Below are 26,798 nucleotides of genomic sequence, written 5' to 3'. Positions count from 1 at the left end.
AGTAATTAATCCTCTAGCCTGGAACATGTGTTTGCATTTTTGAGGTTCCTATTGACTTCTATGATTAAAGATACAAATATTATAACAGCCGCCCTAGCCAACAAGAACAGAACAGCTTATTTTACAGGTCTATTGGCTGACTTGAGAAAGCAGCTTTAAGCAATGCTTAAACACAGCCATGATAGTACCACTCTTTTAAAGTGCTGCAGTATGAAGGCTCTGAATACACAACATACAATAATACACAGTTGGCAGTTGTTTAACATTCCTTATTATCATATATTTATTTAAATATGAGCCACATTTTGTAGAACTTATTTACACATACAAAATAGGGATTACAAGAAATATTATTGTTTAAAATGCATATTTGGAAAGAATCTTTATAAAAACAAGGCATCATTTTGTGTTGTCTGTAGAATGTTAATGTCAATCAAATGGTTTAAATAATGTCTGTTTTATAGAATGGTAGCAAGTCAGTTTGTTTACCCAGAATATATACGTTTTTAAGATAATTGACAATCACTGGAGATGCCTGAAGTAAAACCACAGTATAATTGCACTTCTCCCTCATTTCTTACAGAATTAATCAGTTTAACTTAACCTACAATAAATCAGCATACTAAATAGCAAATAATCTAAATAGAGTTTTCAAGAGGCCAAGCTGCACTGAGTGAAAACTTAAAAAACAAAATAGCATGTCTACTTCATCTGTTTTTCATTGCCGGGAATGCAGTGCTCTTGCTAAAATGGTGTTGTTGTGTAACCTGTGTAATTTAATATACTATAGACTCTTTCTTAAACCAGTTGAGCACAGACTTTTTGTTTTCCTGTACCCAATTGATGTTTAACTTGGTTCTCTCCAAGGCCTGCTCCAGCACTCGAGTGGCCGACCCAAAACCCATCTTTTCATGTTCCTTCTTGAACTGCTCCAGCTGCCCAGGGATAGAGACAGAAAGAGAAAATGGGTTGTTCTCTCCAGAAACTCAAAGCTGGTTTTCAAATGTATGTGAACTTGCCAATAGGATGAAAGGTCTCAATAGAGTAAAATGAGAACATGCTTTCTTCAGCCCAAATTTAAAATGTATTACTATCACTGTCGCATTGAAAGGTCACAATTATTTTACATTTGGGGTGGGCTTGGAAATAAGCTTTGTACCCATTACAATGGATGGAATAAATTCAGTTTCTTATTGTTTCTGCATGGAAAATAATCCATACTGATTGACTGAATTGCATGTGTTCCTAGTTTTCAGGTATACCAGAAATTGCTGAAATGTTCATTCTACTTCACCTGTAGAAATAACCTGCTTAACTTCATCCTAAAATATATAAGTACAGATGTACTATTTGAAATCATTATTATTTGAAACAATTGTGTCTGAGTGGCAGTTACAATTTTATACATATCCTGCAGGTATGCATGATGTTTTACCACAACCTTCATTGGACTATTATTTTAATGACGGAATGTTTAATGATGGAAGTAAAATATTGCTCAATATTGTAGCTTCCATGTCACATAAAAAAAGCAATGCTGGGTTGTTAACTTTTTCTAGCAACATGTATACTAATGATTGTATCTACTATTGGTCTCTCTGCCGCTTTACCTGTTTGAACTCAAATTCTGAGGAGAATCTCTGGGTCAGTGCATCGATGATGGTGCTGAAAGACATTATTCCACTTCCATACCTGAAACAGGGATTTTTAACTTTAATGAACAATTATAACATTTACAAAACACAACATCCCCCAAACCAATCACGGACATAGCAAACATTATAATTTACAATTTCATCAAGCAATGTTAACAACAGAAAGCAAACTCAGATAAGGAGTCATATTGATTTTGCTCCTGAACTTCTCTTATCTTTTTATTGCTAGGCGATATTGGGCATATTAAGAATATTCTACTGTAAGCAGTACCCAGTGATACACCTGACAACCGCAGTAGCAACCAAGGTTAACAAATAATATACATGAATTGTGGTCATATAGTTCATTTTCACCAGCTTGTGACTTGAATGGTTCCAGTGAGAGAGAAAAAGAAATATAGTTTTTTATTTTCTGTAAAGACATACATCTATACAACTCAATTGCACCGAAAACATACAATAAACAAAAAACAGGGACTCCCAAGTCGCTAAACCAGTAACCGCTCAGTATCTGCTCAGCTAACAGGCCCTACAGTTCAGTATGAAACTGAGCTGCAACCAGAATACACAAATAGCATATTTCAATAGTCAATGGCACGCCCTTCAATCCACCCCCCGCAGCGTTTCCATATTTTTGCAGAATGTGCAAGTCACTCCGGCGCCTTCCCAGGTTCTACCGTCAGGCTGAATTAATCTAGGCTGAGGCAAAATACCTCATTTTCAGTATGCATCTGTGGTTGGGAACACAATAGCAGTAACTACATGGTCTGTGTGGTATGTAAGTCAGAGTGCTGTCCAGTGCAGGGAGTTAAAAAAAAATAATTGATTTGGACTAATAAAAAGTAATGACCACAATAGCAAGATCTGAAACGATTAGAAAACATTCAGGTACTTCTATATGTTAGATGCCCATTGAGTACACCTACAATAATGAATGCAAAAAGCATATAATTTAGCTTCCGTTTTGTCCTGTTTACAATGTTGCTGTGTAAAAGTTTTAAAATGAAAACCCAGACAATGTCTCTGCTTGTGAAATGCTCCTTTTTGTTTTTCTCTTTCTTAAATTAAGTAAAAGCTCCAGAATTAATGGGCAGAGCTATTTTCCCTCTTTGGGTTGATGCAGAACCAATTTCAAAAACACTCTGCTTTGAAGACTCCAATGTGGATCACTCGGAGACCGCACACCAGACAGTGGGGAGCTAACTCTGCAGGGTGGAAATAACTCCCTGACACGAGGAGAGGCAGACTCACTCTTTGTATATGTATGTCCATTTTTCTCGGACAAAGTCCCAGGCTAATGATTGTCCCACAACGTTAGCTGCGATGTAAGTGATTGTTGAAGTGGCATCCATCTTCCTGATCTTATCCGGGTCCAGGGAATATTCGAGGTATCTACATGAAACAGTGGAAAACAAAACCATTGAAATAACCTTAATCTTAATACTTGAGTGAGTCTTTGTGTCTTGGTTGATTTTTGTCCCAAAACAGAATTATGTTTTTTTTGTGTGTTCTTTAATTGGTAACTTTTTAACTTCATAATTAATGTGGATTTGCAGACATTGCTTTTAAAGTGTTGGTATCCCATTTAGAACAAATTACTTTATGGTAGAAATGTGTGACCATTATATTTTTCAAATGCTAAAATCGCCCTCCCTTTCTTGTATTTTTAACACTTGTGGGATAAATGTCAGCCTTTAATCCATATATTTATGTTAAAATATATTGTAGAAATTAAACTCACCATATATTTTCATTATTATTATTATAATGAATACAATATTTAGCGGATCTCTTTATCCAACACTCTTTACAAACACTGATATACAATTTTCTACATATACACAACACTGCAAGAGTAGCATCACTCTACGCAGAAAAACTTCTAATTCTTCCAAACAATGTACGCATAGGAAAGGATCAGAAAGGTCTTGAGGTGTAATCTAAAGAGATTATAATTTTAAGGATGTATCAAAAGTTGGTAAAACACATTTCTTAGTACTCATGGGCAGCTCGTTCCACCACTGTGAGGCAGTGAGGCAGACACCAGGAAGTGACTAACAGAAGAGGAACCAATTGAGGAGGAACTGAGGGGGCTCAGTAAAAGCACAGTAAGTCTTGAGTAAAGCACATTTATTTTGTGAAAAACTGTCAAGAGTTTGTCAGGGAAGAAAAGAAAGTGGCCTTTATTCTCTGCTTTATTTTTATACATATAATTTCCTACTACAATTTCTTGGTAAAGATAAAAAGAATGATGCATTCATTAGAAAGAGAACAAGGCCACTTTGTATTCCATTGCTGAAAGATGACATCTGCTGTAACTTGCAGTGATGTGTGTGAGTTTTACTGTGTAATTTCATTATAAGAAGAGTAAACATGTAAGAGGCGGAACCTGTTCAGATCAAATTTCGGATCCAAACCTGTTCAAAATCCAGATTTTCTTGGAGCAGGACAGGGCGAATCGCAGCTTGTCTTTCTCTGTGGCCACCGTGGCGTTCTGAAACATCTCCCAAGCAAAGTTCCATTCTTCCTCTCCTCCGGTGGCGATAGCGCTGCAGTAAATGGCGGTTTTCAGGTTCGGTTGAATCCTGGAGTGCGAGAAGGGGGAAAGGGGATTCATAAAAGGAGAAAAAACTAACAAAACCAAAAAAAGTGTTTTCTTCTCCAGGGATCAAGGGTTTGTCATGTAAGAGCAAGAGGAAGTTCCTTAATTGGGATTTGTGAAATTAATGGCTCGCTGTATGCCAAAGTAAATCAATGTTCAGTGCTGTGGTGGTGTCAGTATTTGGGAAGATGATGTAAGGGTGTTTGAATAGAGGGGAAGTAGTCTTTCCCGGGGCTCCTGCTGGACTGCTTGCCCTTACAGGTCACATATTTCCAGTACTTAACTCATATTTCACAATGACAAAAGAAATGCAGAGCTGGAGCTGGTGCCGCTGTTGTTTATTGATGTTAAAGGCTTTGTTTTCTCTTGCTGGCACCCCACAGGCTAGCCTAAGGAAAACCATATGAACGCAATGGTGCTGATGGGGACTCACGGGTTAGAGCTGGGGTTTTCCATCCACTCTTTGAAGAAAGTAGAGGCCATTTCCTGGCACTCAGGTACACCATTGCTGCATGCCACTGAGATAGCATTAATCTGGTTATATCTGAGGAAAGAAAGGAGCCAAGATTCAGTGTCCTTGTGTGAAACATATTTGTATTAATTATTATTATTATTATTGATGATGATGATGATGATGATGAAGTCATTCAACAGACACTTTTATTGAAGGGGACTTACAGTACATGTTTCCTCAGTAACTTACATGCAATGTACTACATATACGCAACATTACAAGGGGCCACAACATCATTACAAATTTTCTGCTAGATAATATGGAAAAACATTAATATAATATGGTAACACTTTATATTAAGGTGTCATTAATAAATTATTGGTACATAGTTTATGAAACCGTTAATATAATTACATTTATAAATGATCAATAAACATTTATAAGATATGATTAATATAATAGTAATATATTCATATAAAGTGTTACCAGTAATAATCACTATAGTATCTTACTATGACAGAACTTATATTCAAATACAGCACAGATTCTTAACAGTTGTGTAGTACTGTAGCATAATAAAAATACAAGCTATAGGTTAGACTAATGATTGAAAGGTGGGGAGTCAGTTTAATATACATAATACTAGAAGCTGATGAAGTTAGGAGTCCTATTTTGATTGAGTCATTTAAGGAATACTGGCACAAAAATAGATTATTTGGAAGACGGGACGTAATGCAGGGTTGATGCAGATATGCAGTGACAGTCATGTGTTTATTCAATTAAAAGCCATGCAGGATTCAGAGCATATCTTTTACTTTTTGTAAGGATTACTGACAACAGAACAGAGGAATCTTTTACAGCAATCTTGACATCATGGGAATGGATTGTGAGAAAAGCCTGATCATCTAGCTCTAGCCACATCCTGAATACTGAACAGGGGCTCTTGCTGGTTGAGTCACACAGATTGTAATGTTTAAGGATTATGCCAGCGATAATGTTACTTACTGGTCAGTGAGACCATTAGGCACCTCTGTCCAGTTAGCTGTGATGTTTTCAAAGTAATTAAACAAGGGCCCAACCTGCTTCCTTAGATATACCTGAAGAGAACACAAACATTCAAAAGTGCTATTATTATTATGGTCAGTTTTTGCTTTCCACATATACAAATCATGAGTAAAGGGGCAAAACCTGAAATGTTTTTTTTATTTGTTCAACTGTATGCAGTTGAAAACCAATAAGATGGTAATGAAAATTTACTAATTTAGTTTTTTTAAAGATAGGGTTAAAACCCTCCATTGTTAAATATTGATGTATTTTGGACTGTACAACAAAATCACCTATGCCCAATATTACTACAAAGACAAGGATTTTGACAGCACAATAGCTTGGAATACAAACAGACAAAAATAAATACATTGCATTGAAATATACCGAAATAATTATATACTATAGGTAAAACGACTCACCTGCATTGGTCCATAAACTTCTGAACGATCAAACATTAGGTAGAAATAATCCAGATTATTCAAAGCAGATTGCCAGGGGATGTACTCTGTGTCATTAAAGAGGAACCTTGTGGTGTCCAGTGCAAGTGTGGTATTGACATAGTTTGCTCTTCATAAAAAACAAAAAACAAAAAAACACTATAAATAATGATCTTAATAATCTTTTGAAAATCTCTCCCCTCACAGCATTTTTCAGATTCACCCCGACACAGATACTTTTACACTAAATTCCATTGAAATAATCAAAACAAAACAAAACACACAAAAGCCAAAATAAAAGTAACCACACTGAAATTAACGGTTGGACAATTTAATTTCAGGGGCCAGTCTGTCTGAATGTTTAAGCTCTCAGAATTTGGTGACATAGTATTCTTGTTTTAAAAAATAATGACAGTCATGAAGTCATACATATTACAAAAATGGAATATGTAGAAATGTATTTTGACAAATATGAAAATATCTGGATATTAAACATTTAAAATATGCTGTTGTATAAATGCTGTTTCAAAGTAATGTAAGAGAGCTGTGAAGAGCAGGTTATTTAAGTTTATTAACACATATACTGTACATACTCATCCCCTAAACTGTGTAGAAATAATTAAAATTACCTTTAATGGGAGAGTTTCTTTGTATCTTAGGGAACTACAGTCCACATCATAGTAAACAATTAAAATGGGGAAGGCAGGAAGATGTTGGAGTTCAGTGGCAGTGTGGATTAATAACAACCAGAGAGCAATGACAGGGCTCCCACTGTGTTGAATTGTAGCCTGCGTGACTGGTGGAATTTTCACATGTGCTTTCAATTCTACTTGAGACTAATTCTCCCCAGGAAAAATGACCCAATAGCATCTTGGATATTCCTGGTGTTACATGACCAGTCTTAAGCTACGTGAGAAGACCTGATGTCCACCTAATATCATGCAAATGAAGGGGAAAGGCTAATATGCAGATAGTTAGATAGTTTGATAGTTCTTGTGCTATTTTCAAGTCCTCAAAATCTAATTCCCATGTCAAAAGAACAGAAGAAAATCTCACCAGGAAATTGGTGGTCAGGGGACATCTTCATTGAGTTAATCTGTTAATCTGATGTTAAACTATGATTTGTAAATGTGATTGGTTCTTTTAATTTAGTTTTACTGCCCATGGTGGCATGTTGGTAGTAGTGAATAATATTTCATCCATCCATCCATCCATCCATCCATCCATCCATCCATTTGCAGTAACCACTTAATCTAGTACAGTGAGACAGAGCCTCAAAGTGTTTAATATCATCCTCCCATGTAAATTACATTTACCCTATCCTTCCAGTACAATCATCTGCCAAAAACTGAGCTTTTCACTCAAACTTGCACGCCAATCAACACATTCTGTACAAAAAGCCACACACAAACTCTACCATTCCTCCCAGCACCCCTGAACACAGATGTAGGACCTACCTTGCGAGATTAAAGGCATCATCAATAAGCTGTGCTCTGTTTATGATTGGTATTACCTGAAAACAGATCAATGAAATTTGTTATATACAAGGGAAGCAGAAAGGGAAAAATATATTGTGTGTCTTTCTCTGCTCTGCTCTGCTCTGGTTAGTTAACTAGAAGAGGGGCAACTATTGTGAATGTATTGTATCATTCAAATCTCTAAATCTATGATGTGAGCAAAGGGGTGTTTAACTGAAACCAACAGGTAACAGTGTTCAGAAGAAATTTAATCAGAATTGCTCTGGGATCACCATGCTGTGGAAATGTGAAATCTTTTATGGGATCATCAAAGCAACAAGGGGAAAGTGGCTGGCCTCCTCTTGTTTGTATTCTTGTCCTTCCTGTGTTTCAAAGTATTGCAAACAGTTAACACACTACACACTGAAAACATGTAGAGTATTATAAGCATGTACTGAATGATTGCTCTCCAGCTGTTTTAGCAGTCTGTTCCAGTTTCCTAGGTCGTAGTTAACTCTGAAATATCCAGTGCAATTGATGTTTGCCAGAATCCACTCTTTGCCGTTTGATTGAAATGCTGGTATAGACCCCGCTGTAGAAAAACAAAGCAAAACAGATAATCAGCATCCATAATGCAAATATGCTTGGAGGGATGTCTGTTCTGTTAACAATGTTTAATGCTGAATTTCATTATTCACTTGAGATCTCCCTTCGATACACGGACAAACTTTGATTTAGGTTTTCTCGTCTGTCTTTCTCAGTGTTGATCACAAGAAGGTTCTGGTTTGGCATGCTAGTTTAGGAAAGATCAACCCTTAGTATCAGGATAGCTTCCCATAAAGATTCTAACATTCAACAAGGGAAATTCATTTACTAAGTGTTGCTCACATTTGTAATTATCACACACATCACGTTAGTTTCTTATCTTCTACACACATATCCCATCTAAAAGTTGATTTCTTTAAGGTTGTCTATTGGATATGGAAACTACTTCTGCTACTGACACTACTACTATTAATACAAATACATACAAGTTCACCTAAGTTATAAACATGCATTAAATCTTACTTTTCCAGTTGCCATTGTGATTAAGAATAGTGCAGGTAAGCCTTCAAGTCAAAGATTTAGGGCTGGTACCAGTAAGATATCTGGTTAAGATTGCTTTATATTTTAATTGACAGTAAAGGTTTATTTCAACTCCTGACTAGGAATTGATAAGAAATGTACAAATTCAAAAATTATAGATCATATGCCACATCCCAAATCTTATAAGTTGCAGGGTAAACAATAAATAGATATAGATAGTACCTGCACATAAATAAAATAAATGAGCATATGACTAACCATAAGCTTCTTTATTTATTTTTGTATTTTGTGTACAGTTAAGAATGATTCTGCATTATTGCTGATACAGTGCCATCAATCTGTTTGTTTGAGAAATGTTTTGCTTTGTGCTAATGGTACAGTACTTTATGTGAATGTGTGTGTATACTATGTGTGATATCAATGCCTGAGAAATTATGCAGAGACGTTAGGGTTGTGGATATAGATATAGATATAGATATTGGCATAGCGTTTATGGGTGTAATGTGAGATTGGGGAGAAATATGAGATTTTGGTAAAAGATTGTGATAATGACTGCCGTGTAAGGCAATTGAACCTGCCCTTGATTGTGTGAGGTCCAACCCTGCTTACACACTATGTTGCCACAACGTTGTAGCAACATAATTTTAATAAAACAACTCATGCTGACATGGAGAACTTGAAATTGTTCTATTTTACTTGTGTTCTGGGAAGAGTGCATGGTTTTTCAGATGGAGATTATTAGCCAATTCTAAATAAGGAACCTACAGAATATACACAAATACAGACATTTATATTTTTCTTACCGTCTTTTTTAACAACCATTTGTAGCTCTTCATTTTTTCCAGATTTCATTGCTCTTATTGGAACATGCCAAACATAGCTGAGTGAGAGAGGAGGATATAGTCAACACAAGAGCATCATGGATCTGGGTGGAACACATTTCCAGTGAAATGGTAAATTGTATTTGATTACACTCACAAAAGTTAAAATATTAATTGATTAAACAGGGAGATAGTATGAGGCACACACCAAGTTAATATTTCAATATTTATTATCAGTCCTGACCAGCAGGTATAACTGGATTAACCATTTAGGGCCCCTTTTTCTTCTTGAACTAGTTTTCAATGTCTTGTGTTTTAATTGTTTGTTGTCTAAAATATGTCCCATCAGAAAGAAAACTTACTTGTATTCAGATGACTGGTTAACTTGAGCATTGGGATTCAGAAGGAAGTGTTTCTGTGTGGTGTATCCACTGGTGGTGTTGATAGTTATGAGGGGGTAGCCCATCTGTTGGGTCCAGGTGTTCATGATTTCTCCGACTTGGAATTGTAAATAGTTTTTCTCTGCAGCCTTTTGGCGATATAATAATAATAATAATAATAATAATAATAATAATAATAATAATAATAATAATAAAACATATTGGTTGCATTGTTCAAAGTGAACAGCAAGTTCTGTCACATTGACATGACAGCTGAAGTAAATGAAGCAAAGCAAAAGGAACTGAAATAAGAGTGTTGTGTTAATGGAAAACAGGTAGCTGAGATTTAACTATATGGATATACATTTGTAATGAGAGATGCTTATTATTTCACATTCAAACCACACAATTTCCTCAGCAATATGGTTTCCTTTGGGGAGATGAATGGACATTTCTTTATTTTAATCAATCAATTTTTAAAATTTTCTTTTAGAATGTGCAGCTGATTGCAATGCCATTAGACCCCAGTATCTATTTGCTATCAACCTGGCAATGCAAAATCTTGGTATTTAAAAATAAATTGATATGCCATTTTTCTTTTTAATAAATTTAAACACAATGGCTAGTGTGACTTGGGATGAAAAGTAAAAAATGCACAAATTATAATAATGTATATCTTAATAATTGTATAATTATTGCAATATATATTATACATATTGACAACAACCTGATTAAAATGTTAATGCAGAAGACATTACCAGACATTAATTTTCCTTCAATTGATGTTTTCTCATTTCTCCTTACTTAAACTTACCTCCTGCAGTTGTTCCCAAAGGTCAATGTTAACTGTATTATTGAACTCATATTTCTTCAGGTATGTCTGCAAAGATAAAATGATTGTATGCTTACAATTAATTATAAAAACAATACCTTTCACGGTCCATTTAGTTAAATGGCAGGCTTGAAGACTGGTCACATTATTCAGCATATAAAAGATATACCAAAATGAATAGTTAACATTATAGCATTCATTTTATAATTAGGTGTTTCAGGGAACACAGTCTATATCAATGAAATGCATACAAACACCTGTGATAAAATCCATTAATATTGTACTTCAATAGAATTGACTTGATTTATATTCTACGGTATTTGCTTGAAGTGATTTTCCTTAGATCACTTCCTTCTATTCTAAACAACTATACCACTTTCTGGAAAGATTCCCCACCCTCAAGTCAGATTATCAAGTGGAGGAGTGCTGCAAAAAATACAATTCACAATACTTGACTGGCAGGCTTTAGAATTTTGTGAAACACTAAATGAATTCCCCCATTCACCCACACTGGTGTTTGAGGCTCCAGACCACACTGGACTTTCACTTACCCAGATCAAAACTCTGGATAAAGCGATAAGCTCAGTAAGCTATAAAAACTGGGCAAAGTCCAAACTCATCCCTCTTTTTTTTTTTTTTTTAAATAGAGCAATGTTAACTTCCTTATTGTTCAGTAAAGCCCAGACTCACCTTCAGCCCTTCAGTGAAGACTTCTTCTGTTAATAAATCTGACAGCATCCTCAACACTGCAGCCCCCTAAAGGAAAACAATATCAACAACACAGTTAAAATGAATTACATTATCCTCTGAACCTGACTCAACAACATGTATGCAAGTGTACCCTTATTTAACAGTGGTTCCTATGGTCTCAACATGCTTTCACTCTGCTTTACTAAACTCATGGTCTACCATAGAAAACATACCTTAGAAATATGTATGATGCTATTTCCATGGTTGTGTGTACTAAAGCACACAAAAGTCATGTTGAACCCATAGGAAACCACTGTAAAACGATGCTAAAACCACACTAAAAGCATATCAAGTGAAATACATGAAATGTCAAATTTCCAGCCCATGTTATAATATGCAGGAGTCTGTGGGTTTTAAAATGTGGAATGACTCAGTCTGATATGCAACAAGAGTCTTATTATCATTCCAAAACTATTGTCAACTATGACCTATGATTTTCGTCAGACTTTTGGACTTTTTTTGTTCTCTCAAGAGCCACTGATTTTACAAAACCAAAATAAATCCTTTACACTCTCTTGTGTGTAACTTGTGGTGCTCCCCCAGATAAAGGACCAGATTATACTTGGTAGACATAAGAAGAAAAGAACATAAGAAAGTTTACAAACAAGAGGAGGCCATTTGACCCATTGTGCTCGTTTGGTGTCCATTAATAACTAAGGGATCTAAGGATACTATCCAGTCTGTTTTGAAATTGGAATCCAATCCTAATTGCCACATCCAGAGTAAATGAGTGCTCATTTATTATGGAGCAGCAGATGTGGTTATCTTGTGCTTTTCTCATTTGCGAGTTTGATGCAGAAAGCCGTCACCAAAAATGAAGGGCGCCCACAACTTTATATAGCAGCATAATTAATATGTTGTTTACACGGTTCACTAAATGAAGTTGCTGCAAATTCAAAAAGCATGCACATGCATTAACACATCTCTGGGGCTCTGATCAAATAGGGGAGAATAAGTGGGAAATTAACTATGAACATTTAAAGAAGTAAAGAGAAAACCAAAAGTGATGGCCATCAATGACTGTAGCGGACAAGACCTTGCTGTAGGTAATGGTGTCAAAGAGCTCTCTGATTTCATCCGGCGTATTAACATCCTGTTCTTTGCAGCTGAGGGGGTGAGAGGATGCTAGAGAATCCACCTGGAATACGCTTTGGATTTGATTTAACACTATTAGATCTTTCTGGAAATATAAAGCAAAAGAACAAGAAGCTTTTAGCATTGTAAACATAATAATTTTGGAAGTACTTCATTATTTTGTTATAGAAACCATATCAAATAAGTAAAAGTGATTTAAATCTATTTTATGTGATTTAAATTAGAATCTAAACTTGATTAGTCTACTTTCTAACAAGGTTAGCTAATTTAAAACACTTATTAGAATATTAGGACACAAAGAGATCAACTGCAATGTATACTTTAAATAAGTTTAAATGGATTTGATTTCAGTCAGTCGACTTCAAGTATTCAGCTGTGCAGAAATTAAGTGTAACTTGTAATTTGTTCAAATACATTGTGTATAATGTAAAGTATTTTTTTAATAAACAATTTTAACATTGAATGTATTTTAATTGAAAAACTATCAAAACGTTTTAAAACAAGTGATTAAAATCTTTTAATTTAATTTGGCAAATCCTAAAAAAGCATTAGAAGGAGTTTCATACAGTAAAACAAATTCAAGCCCCTTGATTTCCAAAATACAAACAAGCCTATGATGTATTGTACTGTTAATACAGTATTTATAGATTAAGAAACATACAATATTCCATTGGTCCTCAACGTGGTGTGCTCCGAGATAGGAGGCGTAAGTTGCGAAGCCTTCGTTCAGCCACAGATCATTCCACCACTTCATTGTGACCAGGTTTCCAAACCACTGAAAAAGGAAGATACATGTCAGAACAGTGGCTGATAGGGTCTAAAGATATAACATAAATATAACATAAAGATTTAACATAAAGCATTTTTAAATCTGTTAGTTATCAAAGTTTTCCTTTAATATGTAGAATTTCAATACAAACAATACTGTGGATATAGTTAATAACAAATGATTGTTCTTGGGTTAGTGTCATTGTTCTAAGGAAATTATTATGTAAATCAATTATTACACCTGGGGACAAAAGTAAAGCTAGTGCATGTGGGGGTAAAGGTTGTACTATGCTGTTATGAAAGAGTATGATGTCAGAACCAAGCAACTAACAATATTCCATACAAAAAGGGGAAATTGCATCTCTTTCTATATAAGGGTAATAGCACACACTTGGTTACTTGCTGTAAAGACACCCTGGCAACAGGCTATACAGCATAACATTGCTGTAAGGATTTGATGTTTGCCCCTAAGCAGATGAAATCACTAAACATGTATAAACACACTCACAGCTTTCACTATATTGATGTCAGAAGGGATGGATTGTGGTCAGATTTTAGAACAATGTTTTCAGATAGTGATTGAGAAATATAACAACACTTTTTTCTTCTCAATACCCCTATGAAATAACCCCGGCAAGGTAGAAAGTTATAATTTTAGTCATATTTTGTGTTATATTTGCTTATATAAATGTTTTTCGATGTAAACCATCACACTCACCAACTTTTTTTTTTATATAAACAACACTTAAATCTTAAAATATTTAACCTGGCTGTCCTGCTAGTAATACTCTGTCCTGACTTCAGATCTGCTGGTTAACACACATGACCACATTCACCTTAGTCCTAGTTTAATAAAATAATAAAAACAATGCATTATTTCTGGGTTACTAGGGGCACTTTCCTACTTCTATTGTTGTACCTGATGGGCCAGTTCGTGTGCAATCACTGTGGCAATCCATTCTTTATTGCTGGTGGAGGAGACATTTTGTTCATACAGAAGAGCCGTCTCTCGATAAGTAATTAAACCCCAGTTTTCCATAGCGCCTGCACTGAAGTCTGGTAGAGCAACCTGGTCTACAATTAGAGAAACAAGAAAAAACTGGAAATCTTAGCAAAACAGGAAACAAAAATCTGTAGGGCTAAAGGTATCTGTAGCTAAAAAAATTAAAATAAATGTGTACAATTACTATACCTTCTTAGAAACTACACTGCAATTTTTTTATTTTATTTTTACATAAGCTGACCATCCAGTTTACAGTGTGTCAGGAAATGACAAACCATGTTTTCTCAGGCCTGACCACTGCTCTATTTTATGCAAATCAGTTGACAAATGTATAACATTGTATGCGATCAGCCCCTGATCATTTGATTATCACATGATTTTAATAAGAGGGAAAATGGTGCCAGAAAGAATAGAGGGGATGCATGATGATGATTACCATAATAATAATACATTTCTGCAGATATTAAAAGTAGAAAATAAAAAAGATAGATTAGTGTCCAGAAATTAAGTTTATGTATGTATGTATGTATGTAAGTATGTATGTATGTATGCATTCTTTAAAAATTGTAACCTGCTGTTTCTGTGTCTCCCAATCAATAATTCCATTTACAAAACTGCAGGTCCAGCTCCATATTAAAAATGTTCAAAAATTAATATAAATGATTCTGGGTCGTATAATAGTTTTTATCATTATGCCAGTGTTTAACAAAAAATTCTAAAAACGGCTTGTGTCATTTTTAGCAATTTAAGACTCCAAAATGCTCCTTGTATTAGTTTATACTTACCGACAGAAGAAACCAGCACACCAAAACAGCCTTAGTTATACTCACATACCATTATATCATGAATTTGACATTTATTTGACAGTAACGTACCTAGTTTAAGCAAAGGATATGATGTATCATAATACTTTTCAAAGAACTCCAGGATTCTTCCGGTAATACTTAAAGCATAATCAGCATGTCCGTCGTTAATTGCTTCAGGTCGAGCCCAGATCTTTAACACACAATGACAGAAATCATATTTTTTTTGTTAAACTAACAAACCTTTACTACCCAGTAAACACATTTCATTCTGGCAATGTTGTGCAAGGTTGTGATTTGTACAATTATTATACACAACATACATATTTTGATATTCCATGTTTTATGCCTTATTTACTTCAATCCCCTTCAATTCTGACTCTGTAAGTAATGAAAAAAGATTGAATTAGGCAAAATAAATGTAGCTCTCAGAGTTTCAAAGTTAGCAAACTATTTAGATCATATTTATATTTAAAACATGCCAGGCCTTTCCTCTGCCATAGTGGTTGAATCAAGCATAGAGGGGGAAATAAATGATTTCAAAATTGAGTCCAAATTTTTAGTGTTGTTGGAGGTGTAATGAGAACAATGTAAAGGGAAGGACGAGCAAACCAAGGCAGGGAGAGACGATAGATGGCATGAATTTGATTCTAGTTGACACCAGTCCATGTCTAATACATGAATACTGACTGCCCAGTACTTAAACATACAATTGAGAAGAGCTAAACCACCATTTGGTCTGCTCCGTTGAAGATGTCATCTGCCCTTCCAGATAAAGAATGTAAATAACTTGATCAAGAGAGTGAAAAAAGGGCTTTGGGGATGAAGAGAGAAATACAGAAAGAACTACAGAATTTTGGGCACAATGTAGATTATGTAGTTTACAGATTACACTCTACTGGCTATTGAATGAAAGGGGTAAACTAGCCCATCTTTGAAAGTGATGTTTTGATATTGGAGACACAGAGATAGTCACCTTGACTCCCAAATAAGTAAAGCCTGACTGAACCGGATGAAAAGGACGTGCTGCTTGAGAGATTGTTAACACAGCATCAATGATAGGTGAAGCATTTTGCTCTTTCTAAAATGTAATTTGTCCCCAGAAAAAATACTGAATTATTCCAGAATAGCAACAGTACCAGCAACAGCAACAACTTTATCAAATCAGACCACAGGGCAGGATATATATATATATATATATATATATATATATATATATATATAGTGAAATGTAATTGACGTATAAAGAAACATTATGCTCCACTCCCCCACATCACACACCTTGCAGTGATCGTGAGGACCTTTACGCACTCAAGAGTGGTTCAACTGCTAGTGCAAAAAGAAATGGGGAAATGGGCAACCCTGACAAGTTCCTTTCAATAGTATAAAGTACTCAGAGTGTGTTGTTTCACATGCTTGAGGGGAGTGTATAAAGGAGATGGACCCAAGAGATAAAACCAGTGCCAAAACCACAGTTATTCCTGGCAGCAAATAAAGTCCCATTCAATTCTATCAAATGCCTTCTCAACATGTAGGGAAATTACCACTTCTGGAACAATTGAGGGTGAAGGGGATTAAATGTATTATTAGAATGTATTATATTAAGAAGTTTGTGAATATTGGAGAATGAATGGCAGTCTGTTCCCAGGTTTTAATGATAGAGAGTACAGAATCCAAATTACATGCTGGTACCTTTGCCAAAACACCTTCATATCTGAGTTAAGTAAAGAAACGTGATGGTATGAGTTACAATTGGTAGGGTCTTTATCTGTTTTGAGTAGCAGCGAGGCAGATGCCTGCTGAAGGGCAGAAGGAGGAAAACAACCAAGTTGTAGTGAATCCTCAAAAGTAGAAAGTAGAAGAGTTGCAAGTTGTGGAGCAAATGTTTTGTAGAATTCAATGGGATAGCTGCCAGGACCTGGTGCCTTCCTGCTTTGCATCAATCTTATGGAATGGATTATGTCAAGCTCTAAGGGTTGATCTATTTCTTGGCTAAGTGTGGACTCGCAAGATGCAAAATGCAATCAACTTTTATTTGTCAGCTAGAGATTCAGACGTATACAATTTAGAATAAAATGTTTTATATATTTCAGGTAGATTAACAGTCTGCTTGCCTTATTCCAGTATTCATAAAGGATGCTGTGAGATTGGAGCAGTATATGCACTATTATTAGTTTGATGTACGAAATTACAACACGTATATTGCCCCCTTGGCATTGTTCCAATTTTGTTGCATTACAACCTGTAATTTAAATGGATTTTTATTTGGATTTCATGTAATGAACATACACAAAATAGTCCAAATTGGTGAAGTGAAATGAAAAAAATAACTTGTTTTAAAAAATTCTAAAAAATAAAAAATGGAAAAGTGGTGCATGCAAATGTATTCACCCCCTTTGCAGATGTCACATATTTAGTTAAATAAAGTCCACCTGTGTGCAATCTAAGTGTCACATGATCTCAGTATACACTCACCTAAAGGATTATTAGGAACACCATACTAATACTGTGTTTGACCCCCTTTCGCCTTCAGAACTGCCTTAATTCTACGTGGCATTGATTCAACAAGGTGCTGAAAGCATTCTTTAGAAATGTTGGCCCATATTGATAGGATAGCATCTTGCAGTTGATGGAGATTTGTGGGATGCACATCCAGGGCACGAAGCTCCCGTTCCACCACATCCCAAAGATGCTCTATTGGGTTGAGGTCTGGTGACTGTGGGGGCCAGTCTATTACAGTGAACTCATTGTCATGTTCAAGAAACCAATTTGAAATGATTCGACCTTTGTGACATGGTGCATTATCCTGCTGGAAGTAGCCATCAGAGGATGGGTACATGGTGGTCATAAAGGGATGGACATGGTCAGAAACAATGCTCAGGTAGGCTGTGGCATTTAAACGATGCCCAATTGGCACTAAGGGGCCTAAAGTGTGTCAAGAAAACATCCCCCACACCATTACACCACCACCACCAGCCTGCACAGTGGTAACAAGGCATGATGGATCCATGTTCTCATTCTGTTTACGCCAAATTCTGACTCTACCATCTGAATGTCTCAACAGAAATCGAGACTCATCAGACCAGGCAACATTTTTCCAGTCTTCAACTGTCCAATTTTGGTGAGCTTGTGCAAATTGTAGCCTCTTTTTCCTATTTGTAGTGGAGATGAGTGGTACCCGGTGGGGTCTTCTGCTGTTGTAGCCCATCCGCCTCAAGGTTGTACGTGTTGTGGCTTCACAAATGCTTTGCTGCATACCTCGGTTGTAACGAGTGGTTATTTCAGTCAAAGTTGCTCTTCTATCAGCTTGAATCAGTCGGCCCATTCTCCTCTGACCTCTAGCATCAACAAGGCATTTTCGCCCACAGGACTGCCGCATACTGGATGTTTTTCCCTTTTCACACCATTCTTTGTAAACCCTAGAAATGGTTGTGCGTGAAAATCCCAGTAACTGAGCAGATTGTGAAATACTCATACCGGCCCGTCTGGCACCAACAACCATGCCATGCTCAAAATTGCTTAAATCACCTTTCTTTCCCATTCAGACATTCAGTTTGGAGTTCAGGAGATTGTCTTGACCAGGACCACACCCCTAAATGCATTGAAGCAACTGCCATGTGATTGGTTGGTTAGATAATTGCATTAATGAGAAATTGAACAGGTGTTCCTAATAATCCTTTAGGTGAGTGTATATACACCTGTTCTGAAGGCCCCAGAGTTTGCAACACCACTGAGCACGGGCCCACCAAGCAAGCAGCACCATGAAGACCAAGGAGCTCTCCAAACAAGTCAGGGACAAAGAAGTACAGATCAGGGTTGGGTTATTAAAAAATATCCGAAACTTTGAACATCCCACAGAGCACCATTACATCCATTATTAAAAAAATGAAAGAATATGGTACCACAACAAACCTGCCAAGAGAGGGCCGCCCACCAAAACTCACAGACCAGGCAAGAGGGCATTAATCAGAGAGGCAACAAAGAGACCAAAGTTAACCCTGAAGGAGCTGCAAAGCTCCACAGCAGAGATCGGAGTATCTGTCCATAGGATCACTTTAAGTTGTATGCTCCACAGAGCTGGGCTTTACGGAAGAGTGGCCAGAAAAAAGCCATTGCTTAAAGAAAACATAAGCAAACATGTTTGCTGTTCACCAAAGACTCCTCAAGCATATGGAAGAAGGTACTCTGTTCAGATGAGACTAAAATTGAGCTGTTTGGCCATCAAGGAAAACGCTATGTTTGGCGCAAACCCAACACCCCGAAAACACCATCCCCACAGTGAAGCATTGGGGCGGAGGTTCACCTTCCAGCAGGACAGTGACCCTATGCATCCTGCTAAAGCAACACTGGAGTGGTTTAAGGGGAAACATTTAAATGTCTTGGAATGGCCTAGTCAAAGCCCAGACCTCAATCGAATTGAGAATCTGTGGTATGACTTAAAGATTGCTGTACACCAGCGGAACCCATCCAACTTGAAGGAGCTGGAGCAGTTTTGCCTTGAAGAATGGGCAAAAATCCCAGTGGCTACATGTGCCAAGCTTATAGAGACGTACCCCAAGAGACCTGCAACTGTAATTGCTCTACAAAAGGTGGCTCTACAAAGTATTGACTTTGGGGGGGTGAATAGTTATGCACTCTCAAGTTTTCTGTTTTTTTGTCTTATTTCTTGTTTGTTTCACAATACAAAATATTTTGCATCTTCAACGTGGTAGGCATGTTGTGTAAATCAAATGATACAAACCCCTCAATAAATTAATTTTAATTCCAGGTTGTAAGGCAACAAAATAGGAAAAATGCCAAAGGGGGTGAATACTTTTGCAAGGCACTGTATCTTGTGCAATTCTATTATTTTGCATGCATTTATACAGGATATGTTACTTAAAACCTAAACTTTTCATTTTCTCAATTTCGTTATTTTTGTATATTGTGTCTCTGGAATGTAGATTTACAATTGAGATATTATAATGTTATTTTAACAATGTCTCAATGAATTCTATGTAAGTTGACAAATGTAAGTTGCTATAACATCATTTTGTGCTAAATTCACTGTATTGCCACAATGTTATTTGGTTAATTGGATAAGCCTTTCTTTACACAGAGAATGTGGTAAAATCCAACAAAGTAGTCTCAGACTTCCACCTCAACAATCAAAAAGTTAAATACCACCTTTGCTGGTGAAAAAACATGAATCCATGCCATTTTACTTAGGATTCCACTGGATTATAGCCTTACCTGAATACCTTTTCTGTCCATTTCTAAAAACCTGCAAGAGACATTTTGAAAATATCCTGCGAAAACATACTAGAACAAACTGGGGTGCCAATGCAGGACTACTTCACTCACTGGCCTTGACATGAGTATTCAACCACAGAGTATTGTGCACCTGTTTGGGCTGCAAGCATCCATTCTATACTTGTGGGCACACAGTTAATCTCTGCCGTGTGCAGTGTAAATAGCACACTGGCATCCACACCAATCCATTGACTACCAGTGGTGGGAAACATCACACCACCCTGACATTTGCTGGGACATAACTAAATACAAAGGCTGTCTGCATAAACAGCATCACAGACTTCCCATCCAGACAGACTTACAAAAACCTTCCGCTTGACCACCTGGTCTCCCACACACTTTTCTGGACAGGACAAGCCATTACAGGGGATGAAGGCACAAAAGCCTAGTGGAAAGAGTGTAATAAAATCTTGAGAATAAGCATGTTGGACTGGTTGAACAATCTTGGACTGGACTTGTGAGTGTGACTCCCAGCCACATGAAAGAATAAGAAGAATAAGCCTTTGTCTAAGTTTTAAAAATAAGTTTGTTTCTGTAGTTCTGTATTATTATCCCAAAGCCATATGACACTGCAATAATGAACCTCACTTGAATCAGAAAAATAGTTTGATTTTAATTTGTGTTGTGCCATAATATTTGGTGTGCTGATGTGCTTGTTTTTTGCTACCACCTAATATGAAAGACAAAATATGTCAGTCACTTTGGTGAGACCACTTGAAAGCTTAGAACGAAAGCAAGCTAATGAAGATCACTTACATTAACTATGGTTTTCTTGCTATTCACATCTTTTGTTATGGTTTTACTTGAGATTTTCTCAAATTCACAGACCACAATTGCTAGGAGGTAAGTTGACATTGGTTTGGTTGAGATAAACTCTGTGATTTCCCACATTTTCCCATCGATCATCTGTTGTGTACCAGCTGTTTGGGAACAAAAAAATCCAATAAACGCAGGGATACTTAAAGCTGTAACAAAATATACACATATCATGATATTACAACATAGTGCAGTATGAGCAATAACTTCAGTCCCAGTTAGAGTTAAATTGACTAAGGGGAATTATACATTATAATGCATTATTCTAAAAAGGGGTAGTTAATGTAAGATAAGAAAATGTAGTAATAGTTACATTATTTATGCATGCATTGGAGTCAAAATGACAAAAATGCATCAATGCAATTACAAATATGAAATCCTAACATATATTATTGGACTTACTGGCAGGGGTTTCAATCCTGTTCTTATGGGATCACTATTAGTTTTTGCTCCTGGTTCTCATTCCAGCTGAGCTCTCAATTGCTCTGGCTTATTACTGTAGCCTGATTAGAGCTTTCCTAATTGTTTTCCACCCTTACAAACTGAGCCTAACAAAACTGCGTATCTGACACAAATGGTGGGTATCAGATCTCATTTGATATAAATGTATTGCTTCAATGACCAGGTGTCTGGAATGTAAGCAGCTGGAACTGTGCACTTTAATTAATTAGCCAAAGTTGTTGAATGCTGAAATTGGAACAAAAACCAGGAGACACAGTGGAACAGAGCTGGGACTCTCGATACTATGGCTATGCTACAGAATCAGCCTACAAGGTGTGCTGTGGATACTGTCTAGAATCATTCATTACAATCTACAGTACAGAGTACATCTTAAGCCACACATCCCATCTTTCTGGTGCCCTCTTAATCTAGGCTAAGCAGGGAGCAAATTTCTCCTGAGCTCAGCACATTTGTATCCACATTAGCTTATCTGAAAGTATGGGGACTTAGTCTGGTCAGGATGTTGTATCATAGCCAGTACTTCGAGTCTGGCCCAGCCCTGAATACACACACACAAACAACTGCTATGCCACAGAGCTGGGGCACTTTATACTAGATTCATTCCAACTCCAAACAAGCAACTTATTCCCTGTCTGCCCATGAGATACAACATTGTCTTTTACTGGAAGTGTTGGGGAAGTAGTTTTCTGATAGTAGTGATTGGGGATAGTAGTAAAACTAGTAGAAATCAGTCGCCTCTATAGCAGTCAGTTACTTTTACTTACTTGAAGAGACTGACATCCTTTGAGAACTGGATATTGACACTGTTATTAACATTTAACCACTGTCAGTGAAGGAAGGGTGATCTATCTCATTTTACTGCTAACAGATCAGACCGATCAAATGAAAACACACAGGTAAACCAAATGGCTTGCTTATGTTCTTATACAGCTTCCAGCTTCTTTCCTCAGTGCAAATTAACATCTGTTACCGCTGTTTTACAAGATACATATTTTGAAAGTGCTTACTGGCCATGAAACACTGGGAAAGAGTCAATTAGGAATCAGAAGTTTTAATCTACAGCCTCCAAACAAAAACAAAGACATTATATGATCTGTTGGCACTTGTTTTTGTAACCCATGTCTCCACTTCCTCCTGAGGGAATGGTTTAGGTCTGCGTTTGTCAGGAAATGCTGTCCTCTTTCATTTCAATATAGTTTGTAAAAACATTTGAAAGTTTTGAGCTTCTTTTTCACAGTTAGTTACTTTTTATTATATATATTTTTTGGAGTAGTATGTATCTTTGAAAATAGCTTCCCCAAGACTGCTGACAATGAATCTCGGATGTTCTCCAGGGTGCTGGCCCTCTGCACTGGCATTAAAAAATACACCATAATCATTGACAAAAGCAAACATGGGTGCATTTTGTATGAACTATGAGCCCTTCATCTTGGACCGCTTGACCAATTCAAACTTCTTAATTGCCTAAAAGCAATGTTTTTTGGCTACTGGTTTTAAAGTTCCTTGGCACTCTCCTGCTGTAGTGGAATATTAAGTCATACAAATGAAGCTTAGTACATTTTCTGAGAGATCTTACTACTTTACTTAATGCTAGTGTTTGCTAGTTTGGCAGAATACACAACTCATGGGGAACAAGTCTCCCTTGGGTGAAGTGTGCTGTAGCACTTTAGATTTGCAAACAAATAAAATTCCAGTTAGCAATAATAAGATAAGAAGAGCTATGAACTCCTAAACCTACCTTACTACACACTATAACAAAAATAGTTACATAGTTTTAAATGCTTACATTTGAACTCTGAGTTGAACAGAGCCTTGGTCCCTTTCAGGTGGATGATAGTGATATTGAACACAGCTTTCATAGCTGGTTCATCAAAGCAGGGGAATACTTTCCTTGCATCTGTGGGTTGCATCTGGGTTGTGGCAATGAATCTGGAGAATAATACCATTCATATGAAACAAAATGTCAGTTTGTTGATGATTACAGTACAGTAGTGTCACTAAAACAGACAAATAAAAACAGTTGATATCTCTAGAATTGTAGATATAAATATTGGCAGGCCATCTTTACTGCTACTTGCTAGGATGAATGAGTGTTCAATTTCAAAAAAGGCATCAATGTTAAATGAATACAGTTTAATGAATATGTATTAAACTAAAGTGAAGCATCTGCTATGACTGCGTTTCAAGTTTCCTTTCACAGGGTAAAAATATAGAGGACACATAATTATTTACATTCCTAAAGAGATTGATATCTGTCCCGTTGTCATCATGTCAACAGTATCACATTATGCTATTGATAATGAAGTATTTACATATAACTACTTACTAAAAAAATAAGAGGTTGAAGAAGATAAATTGTTGGGGAAAATCTGAAAAGTCCTTACAAACCCTACACTCTATGTACATTATGCAATCAATTCCCCAACGTTTGTAGTTTAGCTTAAATATTGTATTTCTTTCCTTTCTCTTCTATTTTCTTGACAACTCCAAAAATGAAAATACAGTAAAGAATAAGCAGTTTGCCAGATTAATTAACAATAGCAACAACAATGATCATCATCATTCAAAATAGTATACCACACTAATGAAATCTAAAACTGTACGACTTAACTTATTTTACAGTCTATGTGTACGCGTCACTTCAATTGCTGTAATGTAATGTTAGGCTAAAGCATAAAATTACATTAGGGACACTTGGGTTATGTTTTATCTGTGGCGTCACAGAGAAAAACAAACTGTTGATCCCATGTCTATTCCTCGTATTGTGGAACAGTAACATTTAATAGCAAAATTACCTAATTAGAAAATTGTATTACATGGAGAACAAACCGTTCTGTCTGATTCATAATAGCTTTTCTATGAAGTATCTAGAAATTGTTGGAAATGCCCCGTTGCAAGGACAGAGTTTTAACCTCTGCGCGTGAAACAAGAAAGAGGAAACAAGCTCAATATTATGAACATTTAAATCACATAAACGGTTGTGCCGTCAATGTCATTTCATCAGCCTATAGTTCAATGTCCTGTCACTTTTTTTATGCTCCAGCTAAGAAGATTCCCATGAAGCCCCCAGATCAGTAAAACCAAGGAAAACAAGAAGAGACATAACACAGCCTTACTTTTCAGTTCCATTATGTTTGTATTTACTCAGATAGAAGCCTGATAAGTCATCATCCAGGTTGGCCCAAAACTTGGTGGACAGCTCGTAGGTACGGCCAACCACCAGTTCTACATCCAGCTCTATCATCAAGAAGTCATTCTCGTTTTCATGCCAGCTCCTTCTAATGCTTGTCTTTTCGGTGCTGTTGTGTGCTTTAAACGTGGCCAAGTGACTGCCAGTCCGGGTCAGGTTCAGCTTGGTGCTGTGGATGGTGATGTAGCGGGTCCGCTTGAGGCACTTGAATATCACAGTGGAGTTTCCAGTGAAGTGGAATGTGCTGTTGGCGTCTGGAGACAAGTGAGGTTGAAGCGTCACCTTGTAGCTCAATGGAATCAAGGTGTCAGGCAGTCTTACACTCTTTCCTGGTTTAGTTGGTGTCACAGTGGACGATGGTATGCTGGGCCGTGTAGGTGGATTGACTGAAATTTGGTGAGAGTAGACCGCCACCATTGCGATGATGGAGGACACGGCGGCCACTGTGAGCAGTAAGGTGGCTCCTGCCAAAATCTTGGAGATGTAGAAGCCTTTAGCCATGTCCTCTTCCTTTTGGAGACAATCCCTGGATAGGAGCGGTGCTCGGCTGCTCCACTAGCTTTTAACTGACACTGCAACAAGGCATTCTTCTGTTCACCTCCCATAAATGCGCACACACACACACATGCAAGCACATGCACATGCACACACACACACACACTAATTGTTAATAGATTAAGCATTAACCGTTGAAGGCTGAGTTAAGAAGAAAAAATCAGGGTTGACGCTCACTTAAATTAAATCAGTTTATCAACTTTCTTACATCTGGAAGCATTTTTTTTTCCTTTTTGTTTTTTCACCACCAACCCTGGATGAGGTGAAGTTCAAAGTGAAGCCCCCCACCAACCTGCTCCCCAGCTCCCTCACACGTTCTGTGTTTCAGAGATAGCTGGAGATGACAATCATTTTCAAGTCTAAAAAGAGACCCCTCCTGCAATGTAAAGTTTTCCTTTTTGGAAGGAAGGAGAGGAAAGCACTTCTCTTGTTCTTTTGTAGTCCTGCTGAGTCTTTTCACCGCTAAAGTCCAGGCAGTCTCTTATGGCTTCTGGCAGTGCTTCACGTCCATCTGACGCTTTCACAAAAGCTCCAGACCTGACGGATTGTGGGATGTTAGGTCCTTGTCGCACCGAGGCGATATTACCATGCATTTGTAAAATGAGGAGCATGTGTTTGCTTCAGATAGAGTCAGAGCTGGGTGTGTTCTCTTCTTGAGAGAGGATAATGTTCTCCCCCTTTTAGAACAAGACCCCAAAATAAATAAAAGCTCTATAAATAACCTAGAATTATGCATGGCTTGGACTTTGTAGCACTACTACATGAAACAAAAGCCATTGCTTTATAAACCCTTTATTAAACCATTTAGATTACAGTTAAAAGTGTAAAGAAGGGACGGAAATTTGAGGGGAATTGTGTCCATTGGGATAATGGGATACTAAGGAGGTTGTGTGGTGGATTATGGAAAGGTATGAATATGGGGTTAAATAGGTAACCAGGTTGCTGACATGCTAAACACACTTTAATTGATCAACCCTAAAAAGAGCTGTATTTGAAGCTACACCTTAAAAGCTCAACATATATTCTTCTATTACATCACCATGGAAGTATTATTTTTTATCTATGTGATCCGTGCAAAATAATTTTAAGCATCCTTTTTTCATTATTGTATAACACATGCATTGTTCTTAAAATTATACTCAGTCCATATAAACATATATTTTTTCATTAGAAGGTATCAAAATTTAGACAAATACAGATTTTGAAAACTTGCCATTTAGATTTTTAAATGCAATCTGTAAACCGTTGAAAATAACTGGGTGTATTAAGGTGTGCCTAGGTACTTCAACCCTT

General features: G+C 36.7%; 1 protein-coding gene across 1 annotated transcript; it reads right to left on the bottom strand.

The window, feature by feature from the left end:
• Window positions 1–255: 255 nt before the first annotated feature.
• anpeplb (alanyl (membrane) aminopeptidase-like b) lies at window positions 256–25,880 on the bottom strand. The gene is made up of 20 exons (XM_066701940.1): window positions 24,877–25,880; window positions 23,547–23,689; window positions 21,239–21,402; window positions 15,263–15,383; window positions 14,304–14,458; window positions 13,278–13,391; window positions 12,558–12,701; window positions 11,462–11,527; window positions 10,754–10,819; window positions 9,922–10,088; window positions 9,542–9,618; window positions 8,108–8,244; window positions 7,653–7,708; window positions 6,178–6,325; window positions 5,717–5,808; window positions 4,691–4,801; window positions 4,073–4,240; window positions 2,907–3,047; window positions 1,611–1,692; window positions 256–935 (listed from the first exon to the last, which is right to left on the bottom strand). Exons 1-20 carry the CDS (start codon window positions 25,449–25,451, stop codon window positions 777–779), a joined length of 2,886 nt encoding a protein of 961 aa, XP_066558037.1. The 5' UTR covers window positions 25,452–25,880; the 3' UTR covers window positions 256–776.
• Between the last annotated feature and the right edge of the window lie 918 nt (window positions 25,881–26,798).

Source organism: Amia ocellicauda, chromosome 4 (assembly GCF_036373705.1).
Source record: "Amia ocellicauda isolate fAmiCal2 chromosome 4, fAmiCal2.hap1, whole genome shotgun sequence".
NCBI lineage: Eukaryota > Metazoa > Chordata > Actinopteri > Amiiformes > Amiidae > Amia > Amia ocellicauda.
This window is presented reverse-complemented; position numbering and strand designations above follow the sequence as displayed.

Bases quoted from the DNA above. Each gene is read 5' to 3' on its own strand.
- anpeplb (XM_066701940.1), bottom strand. From the start codon at position 25,451: ATGGCTAAAGGCTTCTACATCTCCAAGATTTTGGCAGGAGCCACCTTA. The intron at 21,403-23,546 runs GTAAGCATTTAA...GTTCCCAAACAG, and splicing joins GTTCAACTCAGAGTTCAAAT to CTGGTACACAACAGATGATC. The intron at 13,392-14,303 runs GTACAACAATAG...TTCCTTTTTCAG, and splicing joins CACACGAACTGGCCCATCAG to TGGTTTGGAAACCTGGTCAC.